The sequence below is a fragment of the Vidua chalybeata genome, chromosome 8, assembly GCF_026979565.1.
Source record: "Vidua chalybeata isolate OUT-0048 chromosome 8, bVidCha1 merged haplotype, whole genome shotgun sequence".
NCBI lineage: Eukaryota > Metazoa > Chordata > Aves > Passeriformes > Viduidae > Vidua > Vidua chalybeata.
In genome coordinates, this window is record NC_071537.1 from 21,513,415 (window position 1) to 21,538,120 (window position 24,706).

A 24,706-nucleotide genomic window follows, 5' to 3' on the forward strand; every position below is an offset into this window, starting at 1 on the left:
ATCTATGGGTTCTGTGTATATGTATGTGGGCACACACAAACATACACAGAGATGAGCACTTCTCTTGTAGGAAGCTCTGTTAAACACAAGAAGGCTGTCTCTATGTGGATCTCGTGAGTGGACAAATTCAAATGTAGTGTGTGTGAACCTACACCAGAAAAAGTCCTTGTAATAATATTTCAGAATGCTTCTAACTGTCACTGCAGCTAAGGTGAAAGGAGAGGCCATCTTGACTGAAAACTGTCCCCATTCCAGTATATAAAACAGCTTTAAAGGTAACATTTCATATATCTTAAAGTCAAAAAAAATGTGTATTTCTTTAAATAAAACCATTACTGTGTGGTGGTGCCAAATCAAGAAACTGGTACTACAGATTAATGTGCATGACCTATTGAGTTTTAATATGCAATGGAGCAGCAGTCTAAAATAGTGAAACTGAGTGAGAGCTAAAATTGCTGGTCAAATGGTAATCTGGAGTAACTTGTGTTTTAGGAGTTCAGAACACCTGATAAGGAGAGCACCATACAAAAAAGATCTTGGTTCATGCCCTTGCATTGTCAAATTCTTTGATTGAAGGCAGAGTATCCATAGTACTTTGTTTTCATCTTTACAAAGTAACTCACCTTTTTTATGCTTAAGGAAAGGGGAACTCGACACACTTATGTGTAGCCTTCAGGTGTGTTTAGCTTTGTCTTGTGTTTTTTCATTTGTGTGTTTTTACAGTGAGTGAAAAAGGCACCTGGGTCTTTATCTGCTGCTGTCCAGTTTCAAGGTTTGAAGCCTGTAACATACAAGCAAATCAAGCTTCTTAGCATTCAGATATTTGCTAACCTGAAGCAGCATCCTGACTCCAGCACATTGCTAAAATTCTCTATTTACAATATATGGGTTAAGAGTTGGTTGGGAAATGATGCATAGTGTGTGCACAACAGGCAAGTTTCCAATATAATCTTGTTATTTCAGAATTCCTTTCAGGAGGACAAGGGACTAGCCTACATCTTTTCCCATAACAACTGTTTAGCTGTGAATTGCATTATGGCACTAAAATTTCTGATAAATAAGATTGTCTTTTCCTTGACAGATATACTTGTTCTCTGTCTTGTATGCACCTTGCAGTGTCAGTTTTGACTGTGTGCTCTAGCACTATCCCAGAGGGGAATGAGCTCTTGCTTCTACTGTCTTCAAAAGATTCTTCACATAATTGCAATAGATGATTCTTACCAAAGGCAGGAGGCTTCTTTGGCCATGCACTCTTACAGAATGCTCCATGCCACTGGTGGTTGGCAAGAAGGAAATCAACCTGCCTTGTTCAGTGTGTGTGTTTCCTGCAGACTTGGCTTGTAGCTGGAATCGGTGCTGCTGACACTTGTGAATCAGCTCATTAGCAGCTTGCAAGAGTTGCCTCACTTTGTGGAAGTCACATGTTCCAGAACTTCTGCTTTTCTGATTTAGTCTCATTAATTCTGGGAGAACAGTAGGCAAAAAAAAGCTGGGAAGTAAATGAAAAGTATGTTTACTTCAGAACTGTTTAATTGGCACAGCTGGGCCAGCAGAGTCCTTCAGGCAAGACCTGGTTCTAGGAAAAGATACTTGTCTTTGGAGTAGGACATACTTCATCTGGAAGCTGCCAAATGTCAGTTCTCCTGGAAGCTGCACTCAGCCCCTTAGCAAAGACAGGAATGGTAGGTGTTGTTACACTCAGGCTGCCTGATCCCCCAGCAGTGGGCAAAATGCAACCAATGCAACCAATTTTTTACTAACAGTGTAAGAATCTCTGATATAAGCAGAAATGAAGGACTGCTAAAGGTACTAATATTCCATGTTAGATCACTGTCTGTGTCTCTCAGTTTTATAAGCTGCTTAATTTGTCCATCTGGCAGGGTGGTTGATGGAAACAAACTCCATTTATATCAGCATGGTAAATAGAAAGAACGGCCCTGGCAATTTTCTGTAGTGCTGAGGGTGATCAATTTTGCATGTGAATCAATGACAAATCCTCTTTCAGTTACAGCAGTCATCAAGCACTCATGCAGGATACAAGAAAGAAGACAACTGTAGCTTGACAGAGGGAAATACTTACAGATATTTGTTATCTTTTAGTTTATCATTTGATACAGAATTCCTGTCTGTAAAGGAAATGCTTATGGTGTAGTTGCTTCTCATGTAGAGGCTCTCTAACTGCTGTGCTGCCCTGGATTATCACTGTGAAAAAAGAAATAAAATTGCCAGGAAACAGCACAAAAAGGCAAACTCCTGTGAAATCCTTCAGGACTCTGGACTAAGCAATTCAGCATTTTTCCTGCAAGACTTCTTCAGGAGTGCCAATCTGCACTCAAAGGCTTGAGTTAGGATCACAATTTTGGGGGTACTCAGCTAGAAGAGAGTTTTAAGTTGTGCTTGCTTTTGTGTTGTAAATGTTGGGGTTTTTTTTGCAGGGGGAAAAACTTACTTGTTGATGTAACAAAGAATTCTGCTAAGGCTGGAACTGTCTACAATGATGAGTTTTAAATTTGGTTTCCCTTCTTTCTCATCTTGACATTGTATTTGAAATGACTTTGGTTTTTTTTTTCTACCAAATAACAAATGATCCTTGTGGCTATGTAATTAACTACACGTTCCCCTCCCCTCCTTTTATGGAGTTTCTTTTGCAGTAGCACAGCCGTGCCAGGACAATGCTAGATGGTGGTGCTGTTCTGCTGCTCAGCAGGTGCTAGGCTGTTCTTGCTGTTCCTTCTCTGCAGTGCCAGTGCTATGTCCAGTTCTCTCAGCTGTTTCAAGAAGCCCCGGTTTGGCAAGATGCAGCGGTGCCTTGACACTTGCTCAATGGCATCCACCACTGTCATGTTCTTGTAAATCATCAGGTAAGCCAAGACCAGCGTGGCGGAGCGGCTGCGGCCCATGGCGCAGTGAACCAGCACCTTGCCTGTGGAAACAGAGGGACGCCATCAGAGGTGACACTGGGTAATCCTTTCCTCTTGACAGTGAAGGTTTCTGTAGTGCCCCTGCTCTGTTTGGTGTTTGACTACCCTTATCAGCACTCAATAACCCTCTCCTTTCACACAAGGGAAAACTGAGGCTGTAAATCTTAAAACTGAACACCATCTACAGTAGGGATGATCCATTTAATCTACACTAAATCTCTTTTTATTTGTGAACCAAGCTTGTAGAGAAGGCCTGGGGGCTACATGAAGTATCATAGCAAGCCCTGCTGCAGCCTTGACTTACATGCCTCACAAACAGTGCGTATGCAATTCTGTGTTTGGGAATAATGACCAAAGCACAAGGGTGTGGGAAGGTTTGGTGTGCTCTCAGACCATCCTTCCATGAGAATAAATGGAATGCATGGGGGGTGCCTTTCTCAGTTCTACTAACTAGACACAAAAAGTAACCAAATTTGATTTTGGGTTTTTGTTCTGGCAATAATGTTCTTTGAGATCTAGATTGCATCACTTTATGCCAGTTTTTGAGGGCAGAGGATAAAAAAGGCCATAGGCATATAACCAGGGGGTGGAAAGAAACCACCTCTTACACTGTAGAAAAGCTTCTGTAGAAATTTCTGGCTAGCAACACAACCCTGTTGTGTTGAATGCAAGTAATGTTTCACCACCACCATCATCTGAGTGTTCAAATAGGATCATCTTGTAGTAGGAGCCTGTCTCATACCCTGTGAGTGCAGGGTCTTTGCCAAGAGTTTTCACCTCCCAATAAACATGCTACGGTTTAACTCTGTGACACTGCTTGGCTTAACTTGGGACTTCCAGAGGCAGAAAGTCATTGGCTTTGGATAGTAACAAGGTTGTAAGTCAAAGTGGAGCCTTCCGTGTTAGCAGTATCTGGGGGAGGTGGAGGAAGAGAACAGTAAGTGGGTTCAGGTCTGATTGACAGGTTTTGAAACACTTCAAAAGATTTCCAAAAATGATTCGAAGCCCTCGAGGGGGTCTCACAAAAGGTTGAACTGCTGAAGGAAGTAGATTTGGAGCACACTCTCTAACACCCTGCTAAGCAGAATTGCCACAGGAGAAAAAAATAAAAACTGTGCTATCAGGGCCAATAATAGTTTATCTCTGTCAGCTATGCCTGGTGAGAAGTGCTGGGTGCAGAGCCATGACTCCTGCCGATTAACTCCTTTGCTTCCAGGCACAAGAGGATGCCTTGGCACAAGTAGCATTGCTGTGTAATGGATGCATCAAGAACTGCCAACACTAAAGGATTAATGGTTACAGTCTGCATCCTAATCCCAGCAGTTAGTCTTTGAGGCATCTTGGCAAAATTCCAGTCCTTATGATAACTAAAATGCCTCTTCCTCTCCTAGAAAATGATAATCCATTCTATTATTACTGCAAATATTTGAAGTGGATGAAAAGACGCATTTGTTTAGCCCTTCAGTGCTTCTCTTTAGAGCTTCCCACCTTGTAAATCTGTTGCTGTTGAGGTGATAAAATACGTGATGGGACAAGGAAAGCTTTGCTTTGTGTGGGTGGCAAATGGAGGAGATGCAGGAGAAAATACAGTTTTGTATTGTGTTAACAAAGGCAAAAAATGGCTGTACAATCTTCTGAAATGTCCACTGGTTTGCAGAAAAGGAAGTCTGTCCTTGGCTGTGTGTGAATAGTCAAGAGCCAACTGCCTGTTACAGCAGAACACTGACACTCTTCTGCAGAGCCATGTCCCTTCTGTACTATTCTGTAGTCTCTTCCATTCTAATATAAGGACCACTTCAAACCCTCATTCCCCAAAAGGGAGTCTGCTCTTGCAGTCTTGGATTCTGACCACTTATATCCTCAAGGTGTGCCAGAATATGCAGTATCAGTGCACAGAGACAGAGATCTGCCGAGTGGTGACAGTTCTCTGAAATACTTTGTTCACTTGGGTTTGTGTTTCTTGAAAATTTGTCTAGATGCAGCACTCCTTTTCCAGAGTCAGTTGGAGCTATGAATGTTGAGGTGTCTTTGGTCAAAAACCTCAGGTCTTTGTAACTGTCTCATATGTTTCTTCTCACTTAGTTTTCTTTTAAAATCTCTGTCTTTTATTTTCCCCAGGCATTTTAATGTGAAGTGAAAATGCCATTCCTGTCTATTCTACATTCTGAGGAACTAAAATTTCAAGGGAATGAGTATTAAATCTGTAGCTTAGTAGGAAACCTAAAAAAAAATTTAAATAATGTCTTCCTTTCATGTTATACAGGCCTTACTGATAAAAAAATTAAGCTGTTCTATGGCCTGAATTGCATGTTTTGGGAAAGCTTTATGCCCAGCTGAATGACAGCATGCATAATTGTGACTCATTAGAGTTTGCCTCTAAATCTTACTCTTATAACTGTTCTTATGTCCATCAGCCCATGCTTAAACTCTACAAATACCGTTCTGATCAGGGAGTTTCTTCATCATAATGAAGATTTTAAATGTTAAGTCAGAATTAGGACTGTTTTGACAGCATCCAAATTGCCAAGCTTTCTGGTCTGTTTCAGAGAGGGCCTTCTTCATTAGAATGACAACTTGTTTCAAAAGCATTGACTATTGAGCATCTCCTCAGCAAAAATCATTATCTGAAGACATCTGTTCAATGAATTTGATCATTTGGCTGAAGGTCATACCTCTGATACAGCCAGAACATGATACAACCAGAGTAAATTCATTAAGACATGGATTCTGGTCATACACAAGCTGAAGCTTTTTCCTTTCTCTCCCTTTCCCTCTCTGCATTTCCTCAGTTCTAATATACAAAGCAGCAAAGCAATGCAGAGGTGTCACTGATCAGAAGTACTGAGCACCACACACTGAAGTCCCATGTCATTACCACTGGAGATAGGTGCTTGGTTGCTTCATACAAAGTCCTGTTTAGGAATCTGGATGGTCTTTGTCAGTCAGGAGGGTGCACACAATACAGCCTGTTCATTTGGCACTTGAAATGCACAACACCTTTCTGCACTAGATGTGCATTCACAAATAATACATTTCTGCACTAGATGTGCATTCACAAATAATACCTTTATGTTGTTGGAGGAGAGCACCAGCTACCTCTAGTCTTCCGTAGGAGGCATCAGTCCACACTTCAGTCTAGCTTCTGGAGTCATTCTGTTCTGTGTATTGGAAAGTTATTGTCATGCTTTAAACCTCAGTGTCTTCCTGGGCCATGCATAGTGTCTTTATACGTGTTTCTGGCTGGGATAGGAGGTGTACATGCATACATTTTACTTTTCCCTCATGAGAAAGTTAAGAGCTTGCTCTTTTTCTTCATGAGTATTGCAGTAGTTCTTCATTTTATTAGTCTTCATCACAAAAGATCCTAGCTAACTTGTTTAAAAGCCATTTGAATGTGGCAGAAATTACTACAGCTACAGAAATCGCTGCCATTTGTAGTATCTACTTGAGTGCAGATTTTTTTTGTTTGGTTTGTTTTGTTTGTTCACCCAGTCACTCTTCAATTTGGTTCTGTGTTCCAGTGCTGGGGTGGTGCTTGCTACTGTCTCAGGACTTCCTGGACTTTGAAGTGGTTTTGAAACAAAAAGGTTAATATCCCCCCATCTCATCCTTTCCTCCTACAGTATTTATTGAGAAGCAAGGCTTTTTTCCTTGCCTTTGCTGCTTCCCTTGTGCTTGTTTCTTTACCTCAGTACAGCAGACTAAAGTCTTATGGGAACAGGAGGGTGTGGGAATGAGGAAGTCTGCATTTCTTATTCCAGCTACTCCAGTCTGACACTGACCTCTGGCCTCCAGCCATGGCTAGACATGGGGTGTTATCCTCTCCTTTACAAAGGCAGTGCTTCAGACACACTTCTTTAAAATGCTGGGTATCTTTCTTCATAAGCAAGTAAGCTCCTGAAGCTGTTTCTCCTGCTATTAGGACCTTGATTTTTAAAACTGATCTGCTTTCAAGGTTTTCTCCTGAGCAAGGGAAGGAACTGTTGTGTGGACTGTACTTGTTGAAAGGGTAAAATTGTAAAGACCTGGCTGGCTATTGGAAGCAAGTCAGGTAGTAAGTGCCTGCAGCTGAGCTAGACAGCCAAGAACAGAAGCTGACACAAGGCTAGAAACTTTATATCTGACTCTCTGATATTAAGGTCTCTATAGGTCAGCAGGAAAGTTTTAAGTTTCTCAACTGGTTTCTGGTAAAATATCCTGCTGAGATTTTTTAAAAAGTATGTGGGGGGAAGGAGTAGGAGTAATATTGAAAGTCAGTGTGAGGCCTAGGCTGTAGCGCTTCACATCAGTGTAAAGCTTACTGATAGAACACTGCTGGAGATCAGCAAATAATGAATTGTAGTAATCAAGCTGAGAAATTACAAACACTTTAATGAAATGTTTCTAGTTTACTGCTGTCAGAGCTGTATCAGTTCCCTGCTGCTTGGAAAATGGCAGAGAAATAAATGTTACAGGTTGGGGTAGATCTGATGGTCAGGTAGGAAGGGTGGTGTCTATATTTATAGAGAGACTAATGGTGCAGAGCATGAAGCTGTGGAATGACGGCATGAAATGTCTGAGACCACTTATGTTCTACTCCCACCACTATGCAACTAATATTCATTAAACCTGTCTTGATAGGGACTAATTAGGAAAAGGAGGAAAAGACAGCATATTCGTGACACCTAGGCAATTTCCAGTTGTCTCACATGTGTTTTTGAAGAAGTCCAAACAACAACAAAAAACCTCTGTCAGATAGGACCCCTTGATACAAGCTGTGATGAGAACTTTTGACAAAAGTGCTTGGTAAGAGGCTCTTGGGGTGGTATTAGTGAGAAGGGTCCTAAATACATCACTGCCTTCTCTTACACTGGTTCCCTGCTACTAGTTTTATTGTCTCTGTTAAACTGTATTGGACTTGTTTCATTCCTGCAAGGTTAAATGTGATGGAACTATGCTTTTAATTAGTTGTGGTAAATATTATACTGGTTTGAACCATTTTCAGCACCCTCCTTACTTCTTTCATCCTGAAGTGCATTATCAATGAATTTGGAAGCCGAATAAAAGAACTGGCTGAGGTTGAAAGTGGGGAGATCATCTGCTTCCACGCCATGGTACTCCACAGTCATGCTGTTGTAATATTCTGGTCCCGTGTCCACGTTGCGCTGCCCGTGGGCCGCGTTGAGGATGTGGGTGAATCCCGCCTTCTCCAGGCTGTAGCGATCCAGCGCAGTCTTTCTGGTAAAACAAGAGCTGTCATGTAACTCAAGAAGCTTCTTCAAGACTAGAAAAAAAAATTAAGAAAACCTCTGATTTGGTATGTTCTAAATGTTAGTGAAACTGATAATGCTTTAACAATGCATAATTTACCATGTTAAGGATCTTAAGATATTGTCATTCTGTTTGAAGCTGTCAGTCTTTTTGGAGTTCCTAATTATATCCCCCAGGTCCTTAGAGCATGTTTAATATGGATTTATTTTCCCATTACCTTTGCACATAGGCAATACTGGCTTCAATCCATCTTGTACAAGAAGAAACTTAAGATACAGAAAGAAATAGAAGGAATTATCTGAAGTGAGAAAAGGAAATCAGTGGCAGAACTTGAAATAGGATCCATGAATGCTGTTTTCCCTTCTGTCCCATCAAACGATATTGCAGATGTAATAAGCCAGTAATATGTGAGTAGTAAAATATTCTGTGATTCAAAAAGAAGCTCTTCTTCCCCAAAAGAAGTTACTGAGTTTTTCTCTATTTCTATAAAAAATAAATAAAGTTTTTAAATCCCATCCTTGTGTGAATATAACTTCCTATCACAACTCCATTTTACTGTCTTGTTTGGCCAAACCAGAGGTCTAAAGCAAAAGGAACTATATAAGGAAATTGGACATTACCCTTCAGAGGAAGCTGTAATTCATGTGTTTAGCCAAAGGTTCTCATTTGTTCTTGTCCTCTCTTCCCTTGGACAAGGGAAGTCAGAGAAGAGAGGAAAGCTTAGATTTGTTCTACAGTTCAATACCCACTGTAGGTGCTTGCTTTAGGATAAAATTCCTAAAAAAATGTAGAGTTTGTGGCCAGGCATGTAAAAACTTTTTTTCTTCCATTTCAGAAAGCTTTTAGTTTGGGAAAATTTTGTTCTGAAAAAGCTGTCAAGTTTCATTAGTGCCTAGGAAAACTACAAAGCTTTTTACAAAAAGAAAAAATGGCATAGCCTTTATTCTGTTAATATATTTTCACATAACTGCTGCATGATGTAAAAAAGCTTTTTCCAAACAAGAGTACCTCCCTCCATGAATGTTTCCTGAACACTTCCATGTGTAAATGTAGCTGCTGTCACACAGGACATTGTGGCGGGCTACCTGCTGTGTTTTGTAATTCTAGTGGTGACAGCCCACAATAGCTTGAAGTTGACTGCCTTTCCAACCTCTAAGTCAAAACCTCCCTCTGAGCAGTCAAGGACCTAATGATTACAGCACTTAACTGGGATATGGATACTGAAGGTTTTACCTATGCTTGCTCTCATTTAAATTAAGCCCATGATCATTGGCTTTTCTGAGTAAATATTGCCCTGCAGATATTCCTTTCTGGTCAGGAATGATAATGTCTTGACAGTAGTGGTATTTTTGCCATGAAATAATGCCACGCATCCCCTTACAAGCACGTAAAAGTTAAATAAAAGCTTCTCTTAGTGTGGTGATGCCTACCTAATAAGTTGAGCAGACCCTGGAGCACAGAGAAGCAGCAGCATCCTGCTGTTAATGTTGTAAGTTGCCACCTTCACCTCATGTTAAATAATGCTTACTCCTTCCCTTTGTATTCCTACAGCAGTGATTGACTGAGGAAGACTTTCTTTCTTCTCCCTCCTTTTAGGAGGTTTTGTGCCTTAGGATTCCCTGTATGTACACATTGCCAGCAAAGAGCTTCAGTTCTATACTGAAAGAATGGAGAGTACTTAAAATAAAACAGGTTAAATGTCCCGGCTGAAGTGTAAGGGCGCAGTGAATAACTACTGCTCTTCATTTTGATGTCCTTGAGGTGAGCTACAGTTCCCGCTTTCAAATTAAGCCTGTCTTTGTTTTACCTCCTTGATGCTGGAATAGACAAAATGTGGTTTTCATTCATGAGACTTGGCCCAAAGCATGTATCCCACAAACCATGTAAGACTGAGGGCTTCAAGTCAGAGATCTGTGCACAAGACCCTTGCAAGTGGAGACCTACATGCTGAGTAGGAAGTGGGACTGCAGAGTAGTTAGGGTCAGTAGAAAACCAAAGTTTTTGATGGACTATAGATGCTATCACACTTTGGCTTCTGCGAGCACTGCTCAGGCTAATAAATAGCATTAGAATTAAATTCTGAAGTTGTTCTGAGCAAGGAGAATGTCAAACAATAGGTTACAGTCATTAACATTTGACACTTGTTTTTATATGAAATAAAAGTTTCCTGTTTCCTTGATTGGAAATTGCCTTTTGACAGAGTGGATGCAAATAATGCATTTTTCTGACAGCCACACAGTCTTGTTCTGTTTCCTACGACCTGATTTTGCAGTGTTGGGTGGCCTCAGTTTTCCAGTAGGTATTCAGAAAGAAGGTATATGGTCTTTCAGTAACTTGCATAAGCAGTCAGCTCAGCCTGGCCAACCTCCTCTGAACTTCCCCTTCCATCTCCCAGTCTTGCCTGTAGCTGCATTCTGTGAATTTGAGGCCCAGGATGGAATTAATCCTCCTCCTTTTTATTTAAAATCAATTTAATCATTTTGCATCATAAATTCATTAGCATTTGTTTTGCCCTTGACCTGTGGGAGGTTTGGAATATGCACATTGTTACTCTGTTTGCTGTGTTTGTTTCCCAACTTGGGCTGGAAATGGACTCAGAAGCAGCAGTGTATCAACTTTGAATGGTGTTGCAAGAATTCATTTTAAATGCTCAGATGTAACTATATAATCTTCTGTGAAATAACTTTTTTTTTTTTTTTTAAACAGAAAATTACACGTGTACCAATGAATTTATGTTCTGTTTTCCTCAATGCTTGGGCTAGGCTGACTTTAAAATGTTATCTGCTTTCTAATTGTGCTTGATATGCAGACTGATTTGGCAATACCCTTTGGACTGAATAGAACTTGAATAGAAATGGAATTTTCTTTATTATACGGATGCATATTTTCTTTTTTCTGCTGACATTGCTGATTTAAAAAACTTCAGAAAATGAATGCTCAGTGCTGAGCACTCAAATCTGTTAAGTTCTCCACATATTCACTGGAATAGCTATCACTCAAACTGTGTGTAGGTGTTGTAGAACCTGGAAGCAAGGCCTAAAATATTTGCCCTAAGTGGAGCAGGGTCAGTACAGGTCCTGTGGCTACGTGGCTTTTGCATCTGCAGGCCAAGCTAGTGCACACAGTCTGTAAAGAGGATGTCAGGCACCTTTCTTACAGCAGATACCCTGGACACTTTTATCTACAGAAAGCTTTTCCTACCATTTCTAATATATAATGCTGTGTGGCAATATGAAGAAACAGTTGTTGTGTAATAGAAAATAGGGTTCACTGGACTGCAAGAGGTGCTTGCCTTGGGCTTTAGAATCTGCATCTTGTGAAGAAAGCTGAAGTGACACAGTCTTTTTCAACAGCAAGAGTGCCTGGTTTCAAACCTAATATGGAGATTAGAAAGTACTTTAGCTCTTTCATCTTTTTCTCTATCCCCCCAGTCTTATACATGATAATTATATTTTCATAAGAGACTTTGCTACTGTTCTTTGAAAATTCTTCCTCTTTTTTTTCCCTTGTAAAATCTTTGCCCAAAATCTAGGCCAAGAGCCCAGCTGGATCACCACTTGTCATACAGGCTCAGGTTTAACTGCTTTTTTACTTCCTGCCAGCCAGTACTTTGTACTTTGATCATAAACATTACCAGGCAGAGATGGCCTGTGCTGAGACTGACACTGCCATAGTGTAGGCAGTTAAACTTGGGGTCACGCTGGGTTTGCAGCAGCTTGGTTGCCAGTTAGCAGAGCAAGAAACAGCCTGGTAAGGCCTCACATGGTGGACCTGTGTGCCTGTAAATGGAAATGTTACTGTGCCCCTCAACATGTTTGCCTGGACTGCCTGTAGCCAGTAGTGAGCTCTGGTTTTGTGGGAAGGACTTGGGTTGCTTTCCACCCTCAGCTGAGTCTGCAGTGTCAATGCTGTTGTGAAAAGCATCCCTCTCTACACTGTTTCCAGAGCCTGAGGCGTTTGCTGTGTTTCATCATGCATGATACTTCTGATTACACTCCAAGGAGAGGGGAATGCTCTTGGCCTTTCTTGCAGTTTTTACCATGCCTGAGGTATCAATATTGTAGAGGAAAGAGAGAAATAAATCAGGCGTAAATATCTGCGAATATCTGATTGGTTGAGGTTACTAATAGCATAGGATTGTTCAGGGATGAATCATTACCTTATTGGAGGATTTATGACTCCATTTCTAATTCACTTTTGACTAGAAAAGGCATCAGCTTTTTTTTCCTTGCAGTTTGCTTGCTATCAGAGTGCAATAGTCAACAACATTCTTCTTTTCCCCTCTTTGGGTGCTGCTGTTTCCTATTAACTTGTGATTAATGCTCCCATTTTTGTGATTGTCATTGAACTTTGAATAGCCATTGTAAAGAGGAGTTTGCTACAAATGCCAGTGTAGGTGAAGCTGTAAGCACTTGGCTACTCTTGAAATTGTTTCCATTTTGTGTATCTCCACCATCTGTGCTATTAGCACTTGATTTCCTTTTACACGGTGCAGCTGTGGTCTCCAGTGTCTGCCTTGAATGTGTTCCCATGCAAGGAAGGTGAAGTGTGACACTGGAAGATAACAATGAAAATTTCAGTGTAATTCAGTTTAGTAAGAGATGACCTGTGCCAATTAGTCCCATGTAAAAGCTCATCAGCTCTTCAGTTCAGAGCACATAAACTTATGCTAAAAGTTAAGTATACCCAGAAGTCCTTTTCTCTAAGTTAAGCAAAAGCTCAGTGCTTTGCTGAAAATGACCCTGCATTTACTGTAGGGCAGATGGACTCATAAACCTGTTTTTAAAGTTCTGAGGCAAGGGGGAGTACTTTGATGTGGGAATCCCACCTCAATGGTGAAAACTGGAGATAAAATCACTTTCACATATGGATATATTGATACTAACAGACTCGCCAAAAGGGGAAACTGACCTAGACAAAAGTGTCATCCATTTTCAGATGGTTCCCAAAAGACTCTTTTGTTTAAAGATTGTTTACCTCTCTTTGGTTGTGCAAAGGCAAGTAGAGAGCTTGTTGGAGACTTTAACTGTGCCTGCTGTCAGTTTTAAGGCTAAGTTTCATAGGATTGATAGCAAGTGCTGCAGCAAAATTTTTGTTCTTCTGGAAGAAACAATGTAAGTAGTTACAACATGAAAAAATGCTTTCTTTCAGGTTGCTGTCTCCACTGTACCGAATCCCCTCTCTCTTCAAAAATACTGCCATAACAAACTTTAGTCCCAGGTGCTTTTGTTAGAAAGTTGGCCAAATCAATGGAATTGGAAGAGAGGGGAAAAGAACTGGAAGGCACTGCAGCCTGCACCTTCACAGGCAGTATAAAGTATATTGAAAGCAGCTAACAAAGGGAAGATAGGGCGGCTCATGAGGAAAACATAAGTACACCTAAAGGAAGGGAAGTAATCCTCCAAAATAGCTCAGGAGGGTGTGGGCAGAGCAACTCCCTCCCCAGGTAAGTTAGCACCTTACAGCTGGTACTGCTCAAGCAGGTGACTGGTGTGCTTACCAACTTTAAGTACAGCCAAGTCTCTTAAACTTCATGCAAAGGTTGTGCAATGCAAACATGTTTCAGTATAGATTGTTAAAGCCACAGATTGACATGACCCAGGTTGACAAAACACCAGGAAATCTGAGGCAACATGTTACTAGGAGAGGAATCGCCTCTCTCGAACTTTTCCATTTTCTTAAGTGCTAAAGGAAAGCTCGATGCAGGATGATAATTTACCAGATGGTCAGTGTCAGAAAGAAGCTTGCTGAATATAGGCAATATTGACACTTTCTTAAGAAAATCTGGCAGTTCTCCCTCCTGAGGAGAGATGTTGAGAATTTCCAATAATACTGACCCAATTTTCCTTGGTAACTCTAGCACTAAGGGAGTCTAGAGATAGTGTAGCATTGTATCCCCTTTTCCTTCTGAGGTGTTGTTCCGTTTCTCTGTGTACCTCCTGCTCAGTGTGAATTAAAAGAATTTTTAGGTACCACTGAAAATACTGAATGGGATCATCAGATTATGGGATAGAAAAGATTTTCCTCTAGCCCAGAATGGTGTATGTAGTTTTTGTAAGTGATACAACCTGGACAGAGGAAATAGCTCTCTGCTTTCTATACAGCAAAGGCACTAAGCACACATGCTGTGGTCAGTCAGTTCCTGGTCTTGACTTCAGTCACTCATCAAATGTTAGAAATCACTGATAGACAGAGATATTTTATGGAGAAGTGTTACTTGTCTTGGAAACCATTGGAGCATTGAGATTTACTGGCCAGTGTTAAAGATCTGATTTTCTGAATTATTAAATTGCTGTTACAACTGGCAGGTTCTCATTCTACCCAAGTTAAAACTATGTCCTCAAGAGTGTTGTTATAATCTAAATCTGTATTTGCTTCTATTTTTATATGATTAATACGGATGTAGATGCTAGGAGTTTGTAATGCTAAATGGTGGGAGGTAGCTGTTTTCTAGCCTGAGTGAGTCCCATCTGTTTTCTTCTAGGTTAGTGTAAATTGTCTTTTTATCTAGTCACTTGGAAAAAGCCATGCTGTATTGCTTCTCTGCAGAAAGGTAAGAGGAGAGAATGAGTTTTAGTTATGCATATATTTAGTGTTTAGTTATTTATCTTAATTTTCATGCACTCCAAATTGTGGGTTTGGGTTACTGCATCAGTTCTGAAGACCATTTGAGCCACGGCAAGGCACAGGCACAGACCATAGCTTGTGTGAATTGCAAGCTCAATTCAGCTGCATACCCAGAAAATTATTTTTCATACTTAACGTGTAAAGAATTTCTGGGAGTACTTTGAGAATATGGCAAGACCTGAAATTGTGATCAGACCTTAAAATCCTAATGAGATCTAGTGCATATTTAAGAGGAAAACAAATTGGGAGGCCTTTGTCTTCAACTGAAATGTTCTTTGAACTTCATAAATGTGGAAGCCTAAACATCATCTCAGGTAATAAGGCCATCACTGAAGAGCTGCAAGAAGAAACTACAAGATGAGTAACTGGCAGAAACTTTCCATGTGATCCCAGTGAACCAAGTAGGTTTGGGATTTGCCAGTAAAACTGCCTATGCAAGTAACCAGGTGGCCAGTGAAACAAAGGAAAGACAAGGCTGCCTTCTATCCCTTTAGAGGACTTCTAAATATGAGGAGGATACATGCAAAGCTAATCCTGGTAGCAATTGAATCAAAATCTTGGCCAAGAGTGTTTTATTCCTGTCGCTGGGCTATGTCATACAAATTCCAGTATCTGGTCTTTAAAGCCCTTGGAACTTGCTGGGGGGAAATTTCAATTGGAGCTGAACACAGCATGTTATATTTTGAGGCTTTGATTATTCTGGATCTGACAGGCTCATAGAGATTTCATTGCCTCTGGGTAACATCTGCAGTGAGGCCTCGTAACAAAAGGATGGAGTGGCCTCACAGGGCTCCTTGATAGCCTGGATTGCATTAGAAGGAAGATGTGGTTACGTAGTCAGGGTAATTAATTAGCATTTCCATAAGCAGTCACAAGTCCTGTTAACCTTGTAAATGCAGGAGGCAGGAATGAAGTGCAGATGTGGAGGCTCTGAAGATAAACTCTGCATGTGTGTGTTCATTTGATTTTGTTGATGAGTTCCACCAAATTCTTTCAACATCAACCTTAATTTAGCATGGCTAAAGATGCAAATGCACCCAACATCTGTTCATGGCTTGTGGCATCTCTTTGGCCACCAGTTCTAAAGCAAGATCTTGAAACAATACAAAAACTCTGCCACACTGAGGGGGTAAGCTGTTGGTTAGGAGTAAGATATGAGCTGACTCCAGGAAAGATACAAAGGTCTGTGGACTTTACCTATTTCAAAGTAAATTTTAGTTAGGGTAGTGAAAGCCTGCACCTTGCAAGCAGACCAGTTCTCTCAGATTTGCTGCCATGTCAAGTTTGCCCTTGCCTGGCTGACAATAGTTTTTCTCTTTTGGGGAGTCCTATTTTCTGGTGAAGTTTTATTTCTGTTCTGCCCCACCTGCTCCTCACTTGTTTTTCCTTCTCCATTGGTTTTCTCATTCTTTTGTCTTATCATGGTGGGGAACTTGTGTTCCCTTGAAGCACCACTGGTTTTCCTCCTGACTTAAGTCCAGTCCTCAGCAGAAACACACTGCCCAGCATGACACATTGTAGCTCTATGGACCTCTCAAGAAGTTTGTATTTTTGTTCCTCTGGTTAGTTTGTATGAAGTGTCAGGTGTGTGATGTATTCAGAGTCATGCCTTCTAGCTTTTACTAAATTACAAGATGTAAGAAGCCACTGCTACAGGAAGATTACAGGAAAGAGTCAGTGACTGCTGTCCTGGGCTGAGAGATTGACTTCTTGTCTGGTTATATCCCTTTGCTCAGCAGGCACAGCTATAGCTTCATCACAGAGATTAGAGGAAAAATATTCTAACAGCTTCATTCAGAATAATTCTGATGGTGATTCTAAACAAGGAAGTAGGAAATAAATGCCAGAAGAGGTTCTTTATGGTGAATCTTGAGTTAGAAATATGTAACAGGAGGGGCAGGGCGGGATATGGAGAGAAAAACTCAACCCCTTTTCTTTTGTTCCTGAATCATTTGGACAGGCTGTTCCCATGGTTTAATTTTTTTATCCCACGCAAGACACACACACACACACTCTTTCCCATCCCTATCTCTAAAAGTGGGAGCCTTGGCTTGGTACAAGACCAGAACTCTTGTGTCTTTCTGTTGCCTCTGGCGCCACAAAGTAATTGGTGGATGATATTAGGAGTCTTGTAACTTTCAAAGCTGTATATCTTTCCTCTTTTATAAGCTGGTAACAGATGAATTTTAGGACCTTTTAAAAAATTATTGAGAACTTTGGAGCCACTGGGGCTCCTACTTGTGTCTTTCAGTGATGATGTAAAAATAAATGTCATGTTAGTGCAGGGTGTAGAGGAAAATGGGAATTGGACCAATAACGCCAAAGGGGTAAGAAAAGCTCTCTTCCTCTGCTCAGGGCTTGAGCTGGGATTTTCTAAAGGCATGTCTCCTGCTGCAGCAGTCTCCTCTGCTTCTTGGAATAGGCTGCTTCTAGTTTAGTCCCATGCTCAGCAGGACTAAGTCTGTTTTGTGGATTTGGGTTTTTTTCCAAATCATACTTGGTCTGATCAGTGAGACAAATCTCTGCAGCTTTGCCTTCCTCAGGGTTCTGTTTGCTTTAATCTTTGGGCAATTTGGAAATGCAGAGTGTTCTATGTCCACAAGCACAGGCTTGGAAATGCAGAAATACTGCTGCAGGGTGAGCTGTCTCTTCAGTCACTTTTCAAGAATTACATTTTAGGCCTAAACCAACCTAAGGTGTGGCAAACACATCCAGGCCATGCTCTGTAACTGTGGAACAACTTTCACTCAGAGATAAATAGCAAATTGCTCTTTGAAATGAACCATTTAAAAATAGATCATGATGAGCTTCAACCTCTGCAGCCTATGCTGGTGCCACAACCAGTGCTGTCACTCTGTCTTTAACAGCAGACCCGGCTGCACTTCCTCTGTGCTTTCCTGAAGCAGCAGTAACAGTCAGGGCCATGCCAGGCTCTGATTGCTCTGTGTAACTCTGACATCTGTCAGTGGTTTCAACCACTTTGCTCTGTCAGTGAGCTGTGTTTAGAAGAGCTTGGTCATCCCCTGTGTAGAGATGTACCAGGTACACTTATCTGCTACACAGGGGGTACTGTGTACACTTACTCATCTCCTATGTAGAGGTTGGGCCAGACTTCATTGACGTGAGTGTACTTTGGGCAGCCCTTCCACAAGAGCCTCTCCAGTTCAAATGCTCCTGGGGTACAATAATCCTCATCAGGATCTACTTTGACTGCTGTATATGCATTTTTCTTCCCAGCATTCCAGCTTCTTGATGACATCTTGTCCATGAAGAAGCGCTCTCCGGATGTGCGAGAAACTAGAATGCAACCACAACAGAACGTTAACCCAAGGAAACACAAAGCAAGTGACTCCTGCTCCAGCTGTGGGATCCTGGAAGCAGCACTGACCAGGTGTGATTGAGCATTGCTTGAGACAGATGTACCTGTTCTGTGGCAAACACAGACTTGCACTCAGATTTCTGCCTCCCCAGAGTGAGGTGAGGAATATGTTGTTAGATGAGCTCACCAGCAAAGGAAACAAAACTCAAAGGTTTGTGATTATTGAAGTTAAGTCTCTGTTGGGAATTTGTTTCCTGAAAAATCCACTGGCAAGAATTCGGTAGATCTAACAGCCCAGGGATCTAAAGCACCTAGGGGAACTGAGTGCAAATTTAAGTTATTGGGGTTTTTTATCATTAACTAAGGCTTACCCTTCATGATTTTAGCAACATAGGGAGAGAAAATGTGTCTGTTCAGGTGAATGTTCCATGTACTGTTGTACTCTCTTCTACACTTACTTTTTCCAATGTTGCCAGCTGCAGATTCCCTGTTTGCTGCATCTCCCTATGGGCTCTGTTTTTATTTCTTCTACTGGACTCTTTGGTGTCTCAGAGTAGCAGTTGCTCATGTCTCATTCCCTTGAAGGGAGAAATTGAACCTTGTGGTTCTGTAAGAGACTTGTAACAAGATGTGGAGTTTGGCTTGATCTTAAAAAGTGTGCAAGTACAGCCTGCCAAAAATCACCTTTCTTGCAGGCAATCCTGTAGTTGCTCCCAATTTTTTTTTTTTTTTTTTGTGTTGGCTGCTGAATGTTTGTGTCCTTTTAATTCCAAAAATAAGGCTAATGCTTTGATGTGGCTATTGTAGAGCTCTCCTGAAAGCAGGATGTCCATTTTTCACTGACATGCCATGTACCCATGGGGTTTGTTTGCTCAGTTTGGGCTCTTTTGTGCCTGTCATGTTCTGTTTCTCTACAAAGCTTGAAAAAGCTGAATTATTCCTGTTTTCCTACTCCAAAGCCATGTAAGATTGTGGAGTCAGTTTTTGATTGGCAAGTGTACACCTTTGTTCAAAAATTGGCTTGCTTTCACTGGCAAGAGAATCTATCTTTCAGCCAAGCTTCTTAAAACATGATGATGATGTTTAGCTAAGTGGTCCTCTCCTGAGATTTTTAAAGGGCTCTGAGAATTCCAGCTTGTTGTAAATTTACCTTGGGCTTTTCTTGCATGCCTATGTGTAGTACCAAATCCCACCTATCTGCCCCAGTAGCCATGCCTTGGGAGAGCCTTTTTCCTTCCTGTGCCAGAATTATGCTAATTCTACATGCAGACTGAGCAGCGTAGATAATGTTTGTCTGTCAGAGATACAAATCTAAGACAGTCTGACTTTGGGAGTGATTAGGCTGTTATCTAGAAATTGATAAGAACTGCTATTCGTCTAGTAAGGAATCATAACTGAGAGCCTATTGCCTTGATGCTGAAGGACTGACTACTTTTATTCATGGCTCCATAACAGGGGATGGAGGAAAGGAAGAAGAGAAAGCAATGTAATCAGGAATCACAGTTGGTGGCCACAGTGCATTGATTTGTTACACCTCAGAACAGGGCAATTACATCTGCAAATGATCGCTTGTGGTACTGGAACACCGGCGCAGTTTGAAGCTTGGTTAACACTGTGAAAGCTCTATCACTGCTGAGAAATCCTTGTTTCTGTCTGTCCTGGGAAGCCACATGCTCCCTGAACTTTCAAGTACACTATGTTCTTTCATGCCTTGCCAATGTTATCTGCTGCAGGGATTTTTAAATTGAATTAGAGCACAGGAAAGCATCAGTTGAAATTCCTGTAATAAAACATGTATTTCAGATTTGACTCTAGACTATGTAAGAAGGAACAGAGTTTAACTAGGAGGAGGGAAAAGGGGGCAAAAGGGCTGGTTTGCTATTTCAACTCTGGAAATAATTGCCATGAAGCATTTGGTTGGGGGCAGAAGGGCTTGCATCTTCCCAGGAATCAAAGATGTCTAACCTCATCTCGTATTAGTTGTTCTACATACACCAAACAGAGCTCCAGGAAGACTATTCCATAGGCCAGCCTTCTTGGAATAAAAAGTGAAAAATAGATTGGATTTTTTGGAGTGGTTGTTCTTAATGCTGTTGTGGGTATAAGGGATGAATGCTTAGCACAAGCCCAGACAGGGAAAGCTCAGATTTCTCTGGCAGACTTGAGAGGAGACCATGTCTTGCAGAGTGCTCACCCAGTGCAGTCAGATGGCAGCCAGATTGCAGGGTTACCTCTGCACAGGCTTGTTGGAGCAGGCTCTCACCCCTTGTGGTGCTTCATGTGGGCTATAGATGAGTTAGTGCAGGCTGAATGATGTACCAGTGCCGTGCTAGCTTGGCAGTCACTTCATGGCACTGCACTGTGTTGGGGACACACAGCCTTAGATCACAGAATAGCCTGAGTTAGAAGGGACCCACAAGAATCATTGTAAGTGAATGGCCCACATGGAGATTGTGAGCCTGGCCTTATTACTACCTTGCTCTGACCAAAAGAGCTAATCCCAGGGTCATGTGGAAGTTCTCTGGTGTAGGGACTGTCCTTATGGCCTTTGCATAAAGAACTCTGCACCCTGCCTGTTCCTGGAAATGCTGCTTCAGGACAGCCATTTTATTTCATGGGGCAGGGATGAAAAGTCAACTGCCCTTGTCCCAGAACCCCTTGTCCCAGAGAGTTCTCCCCAGCAGGAAGGTCTAAGCTCAGCTTCAGGGCATACTGAGGAACAGAACCCTGTATCTGGGGCCAGGAGTTCCCTACCAGTGAGGCAGGGCAGTCTGTAGCTCATCCCATCCTTTTCCTGTGCCCAGAGCAGAGCTTCCCTTTCATTCTGCTGGCTTGTGCCAAGGGCAGGCTGTGTGAGCTGGTGAGACCTTCCTGTGCCCTCTCTGTGGCACCTGTGGTGGCTGTTCAGACCTGGGTGTGGGGCACACCTCGGAGAGGCCCCACAGGTGCTGAAGCCTGTGAGATTGTGCCTGCTGAGCCTGGCATCCCACGGGTTCTGCCCTCAATCCAGCGTGTGCACACAGCACTGAACACAACGCCGGTGCTCCCCAGTCCTGCTGTCACGGACTTAAGGGTATTATCAGAACAAGGATGATAAAAATCCAGTCATCTGCATTTTTATACCCTAATCTTTCTCTTCATAAATAAGAACAAAGTGCATGTTATCTAATAAATTTTATTTGTTAATCGCTTGGATGGCTGGAATATTTGTCCCCCTTGGGTTATATGTATATAAATGAAAATATTGTTAGTGATTTCACAAAATGGTAATTCAGAATAATGGAGAGTTAATCCTCTTTTCATTAGTGAGCCACTTCAGGACATACACTGTGGCAAATTACATTGCATTTTAAGTCATTCTCAAGTGCTGTGCACTAGAAAAAAAAACATTAAACTAGTTTTGCATTGATAGAAGTAATTGTGTGGCTAATTTGGATAAGCAGCATGCATTAGGCACAGCAAAGGAATCTCTTCTTTATGTTCACTATCTACTCTACAGCTGCCAGATGGAATTTCTTATACAGCTCTTTAGCTTTTTTTATTATATTTTTAACAAGTCAGGGAGGGAGGAAATAAAGTGCAAGGCAAAAAAAAAAAAAAAAAAAAAATCTGCCAGTCTATCTGCTGTTTAATTCAGACCATGACAGAGCACAGTCTAGTGGCTGGGGCACTAATATGGCAGTGAAAGATTTGGTGTCTTCTGCACCATGTTTGAAGTCCCTTGAACTACTCAAATTAATCCAAAATTTTCAGTAAGGCCCTGTGAAGTCATAGAATGTAGTGGCCCATTTTCAAATCTGTTCAATTGAAGGGATGTCCAGTCCCACAATAAAATTTGTAGGGGTGAGTTAATGCTTTTGGAAATGTCAGTCATGAACTCTACAGTTTGGTAATCCCATAGATGGGGGAGGGAAACTGAGCTTTTTATCTAGAGGTGAACATCAGTGCCTTGGTGGTGCTGTGTACATTTCTAATGCTGATTTTCCACGTGTAGTGGAAGTTTCTGAGTACTTTGAGACAGAAAACTGTAAGTCATTAGCTACATAACAAAATACTATGTTTCTTAATATTTTCTGCTCAATGTGCTGTGCAAGCCCTAGTGCCGTGTATAAAGATGCCAAGCAATTTGGCAAGATTTATGCCTGGGAGTTAAGACCCAAGTCAGCTGTAAAGACTTTAAAAAATCAGCCATGCACAGCCAAGGAATGCATTTGCCTTTGTCCTGTGCAAGGGCCTATATATCCCTTCCTTTTCTGCACCTCTCCTTGTCACAGGGGTTTCCTCCATCACTGCTGTTGTCCCCACCATAGGTACTCTGGCTGCCAACTTGTAGCTGTGTTTGTGTGCCTGAAGCTTCAGATCTTCAATCAAGACAGAGCCCAGTGGCATTGGCATAAATATGCAATGAGAGAGGCTAAACAAGTAAAAACTGGAAGAAAAATGGAGAGAAGACAATTTTCCTTACTCTTTCCTTTAGAAGTATTAGGTATTCTGTCATGCAGGGCACAGGATTTCCTTGCCTTAATGCCCACTTCAGTCCATATTTATACAGCAGAATAGTTTAAATTCTTTGCCACCGATGTGTCCTGCGCCTGGAAGTTCTCCCAGCTCTTATGACATTGATCACTTGTGCTAGTGGTGCTTTTGATGGCTGGCTTTATTAAATTTAATTTGACGTGCACAAGCCTTGGTTTTGTACTCAGAGTTGTCTAAACACAATTCCTCCCTGAAAATACCAGACAATCACAAATTTACCTGGTTTAGCTGGAAAGGGAAAGCTTTTAGCATTTAGCAAACACCTAAATATACAAGCTGTTTGTAAATGTGGAGGCAGATTTTAATCTCATTCCTGTTTTGATGCTCTCAGATTTTGCTTCCTATCTGTTGTCAGCTCTGAAAAAGGAGTGGAACTGTGATATCATTAGAAGTTTTTTCCAAGGTGTCAAGGGAAGGAAAGAAAACTACCGATCAGCCCTGAGCTTTTCATAAGGATTCTACAAAAGTAATGACATATCTACTGGACTTTATACCCACCTCAGTGCAATAGGAGATAAACACAGTGCCCTTGAAATTAATTGGTAGTTTGACCCTCAAAACTGGGGACTAAAGTAGTTAATCTACTGCCATGAACACTAAATCCAGCAGAAGAAAAAAAGGAGGGAAAAAACTCCTGTAATTTTGATTGAGAAATCATTTCTGTGCATGAAGAGCTTGTTACTAAGAAATTATTCCATTTTCTTTTCTGATCTTGGATACAGGGCAGACTTATTTGAATGTTTTTATTTTATTTATTTGAATGTTTTTATTTTATTTATTTGAATGTTTTTATTTATTTTATTGAATGTTTTTATTTATTTAGGCAGAATTTAACATCATTGAAGTTCTTGGACTTGTACTCTCCTTGGAGTAAAAATTGAGACCTTGCCTTACAGACAACTGCAAAACTAATGGTTTTATTTTTATTTACTTTGTTCTTTCACTTTAATAACCACCTTAGATAAGAACTCATGGAGGAACAATGTTTGTAACAAGTGTGTACGAGAGGGAAGTACCCAAGAGAAGGTAAGGATGGAGAATACCATTTCTGCACTTTCAAAAAATGCTCAGAAGACTTGAATCTAGTTTAGTAAGTTGTCTTCAAGTAAGCACTTGCTTAGTGCTGAAGGCAGAAAAAAAAATCAGATCTAATGGCTGAGAATCTATAGAAATAGTGAGGGAGGATCTACTCAGCAAGTTCTTGAATTTTTAAGAAATGTTCTGTTCTTCCATTTCCAGCCCATATGCCAGATGCATACCTCCCTTCAGGGTGAAAAAGTGCTTGCCCTTTTTGAGTATGACTAAGCAGAGGGCTGTTTTATAAACTGGAAAGCTCTTGCAGAAGCCAATGCACATGTCTGGAGCACTATGTTGGCACTTGGGAAGAGGGGAAACAGTGCTTTGGTTTCTAAGCTTTTTGTAACTCAAAGTCCATCAGTTGAGCTGAGAGCTGGTCAGCTGCAGTGACAAAGGCTTGCTCTGTGGATGATTTACTGAAATGAATGGAGAATGGTGCTCCCTGATACGCCACCCCATGCTGTTTTGCTCAGACTCGGAAGGCTGGCAGCAGCCACGAAGAGCTGTGTGCTTCCCCTGTAACCTCACACTTGTTGCACCCCAGGGCACTGCAATGAGCTGTGGTGCTGCAAAAGCTCCTTGGGTGAGGTTATGTCCTGTTTTGATTTGCTGTTTTTTTTTTTTTTTCCCCTAACACTAGGCCAAAAAGGTTATTTTTTTACAAATACTTCTTGTGATGGAGAAGTCTTTCAAAAACTGTTTCTGTAAAAGACCCCAAAAAGAATTTACCAAATTCCAAAACTGGATTTGCAGGATACTTAAGCAAAAAGTATAATCCTGTGTTCCTTATTCCTGTCTAAGTCTTCACCAAAATTCATTTATTTCAGTTCATTTTAACCCTGCATTCTTATGCTTAAAGCATTCATGGACTATAAAATAGTTCACCTATTGCAGTCATCTTTAAACAGCTTAAAACCAGAATAATTGTAGCCTCTCTGCAATTATTTCCCAGAACCTCCTGCTGTGAATATTCAAA

The 24,706-nt window shown here is 41.2% G+C and overlaps 1 protein-coding gene across 12 annotated transcripts in view; it reads right to left on the reverse strand.

Annotated features, from left to right (window-relative positions):
• Positions 1-2,675: 2,675 nt before the first annotated feature.
• Positions 2,676-24,706, reverse strand: part of DUSP29 (dual specificity phosphatase 29) — a 63,973-nt gene continuing 41,942 nt past the window's right edge. For all 12 annotated transcript variants that reach the window (XM_053949524.1, XM_053949516.1, XM_053949518.1 and 9 more), the window contains 3 exons: positions 17,882-18,095; positions 7,918-8,138; positions 2,676-2,923 (listed from right to left, as the gene is read on the reverse strand). In XM_053949524.1, coding sequence (XP_053805499.1) covers positions 2,676-2,923; positions 7,918-8,138; positions 17,882-18,095 — 683 coding nt within the window. The remainder of the gene's footprint in view (positions 2,924-7,917; positions 8,139-17,881; positions 18,096-24,706) is intronic.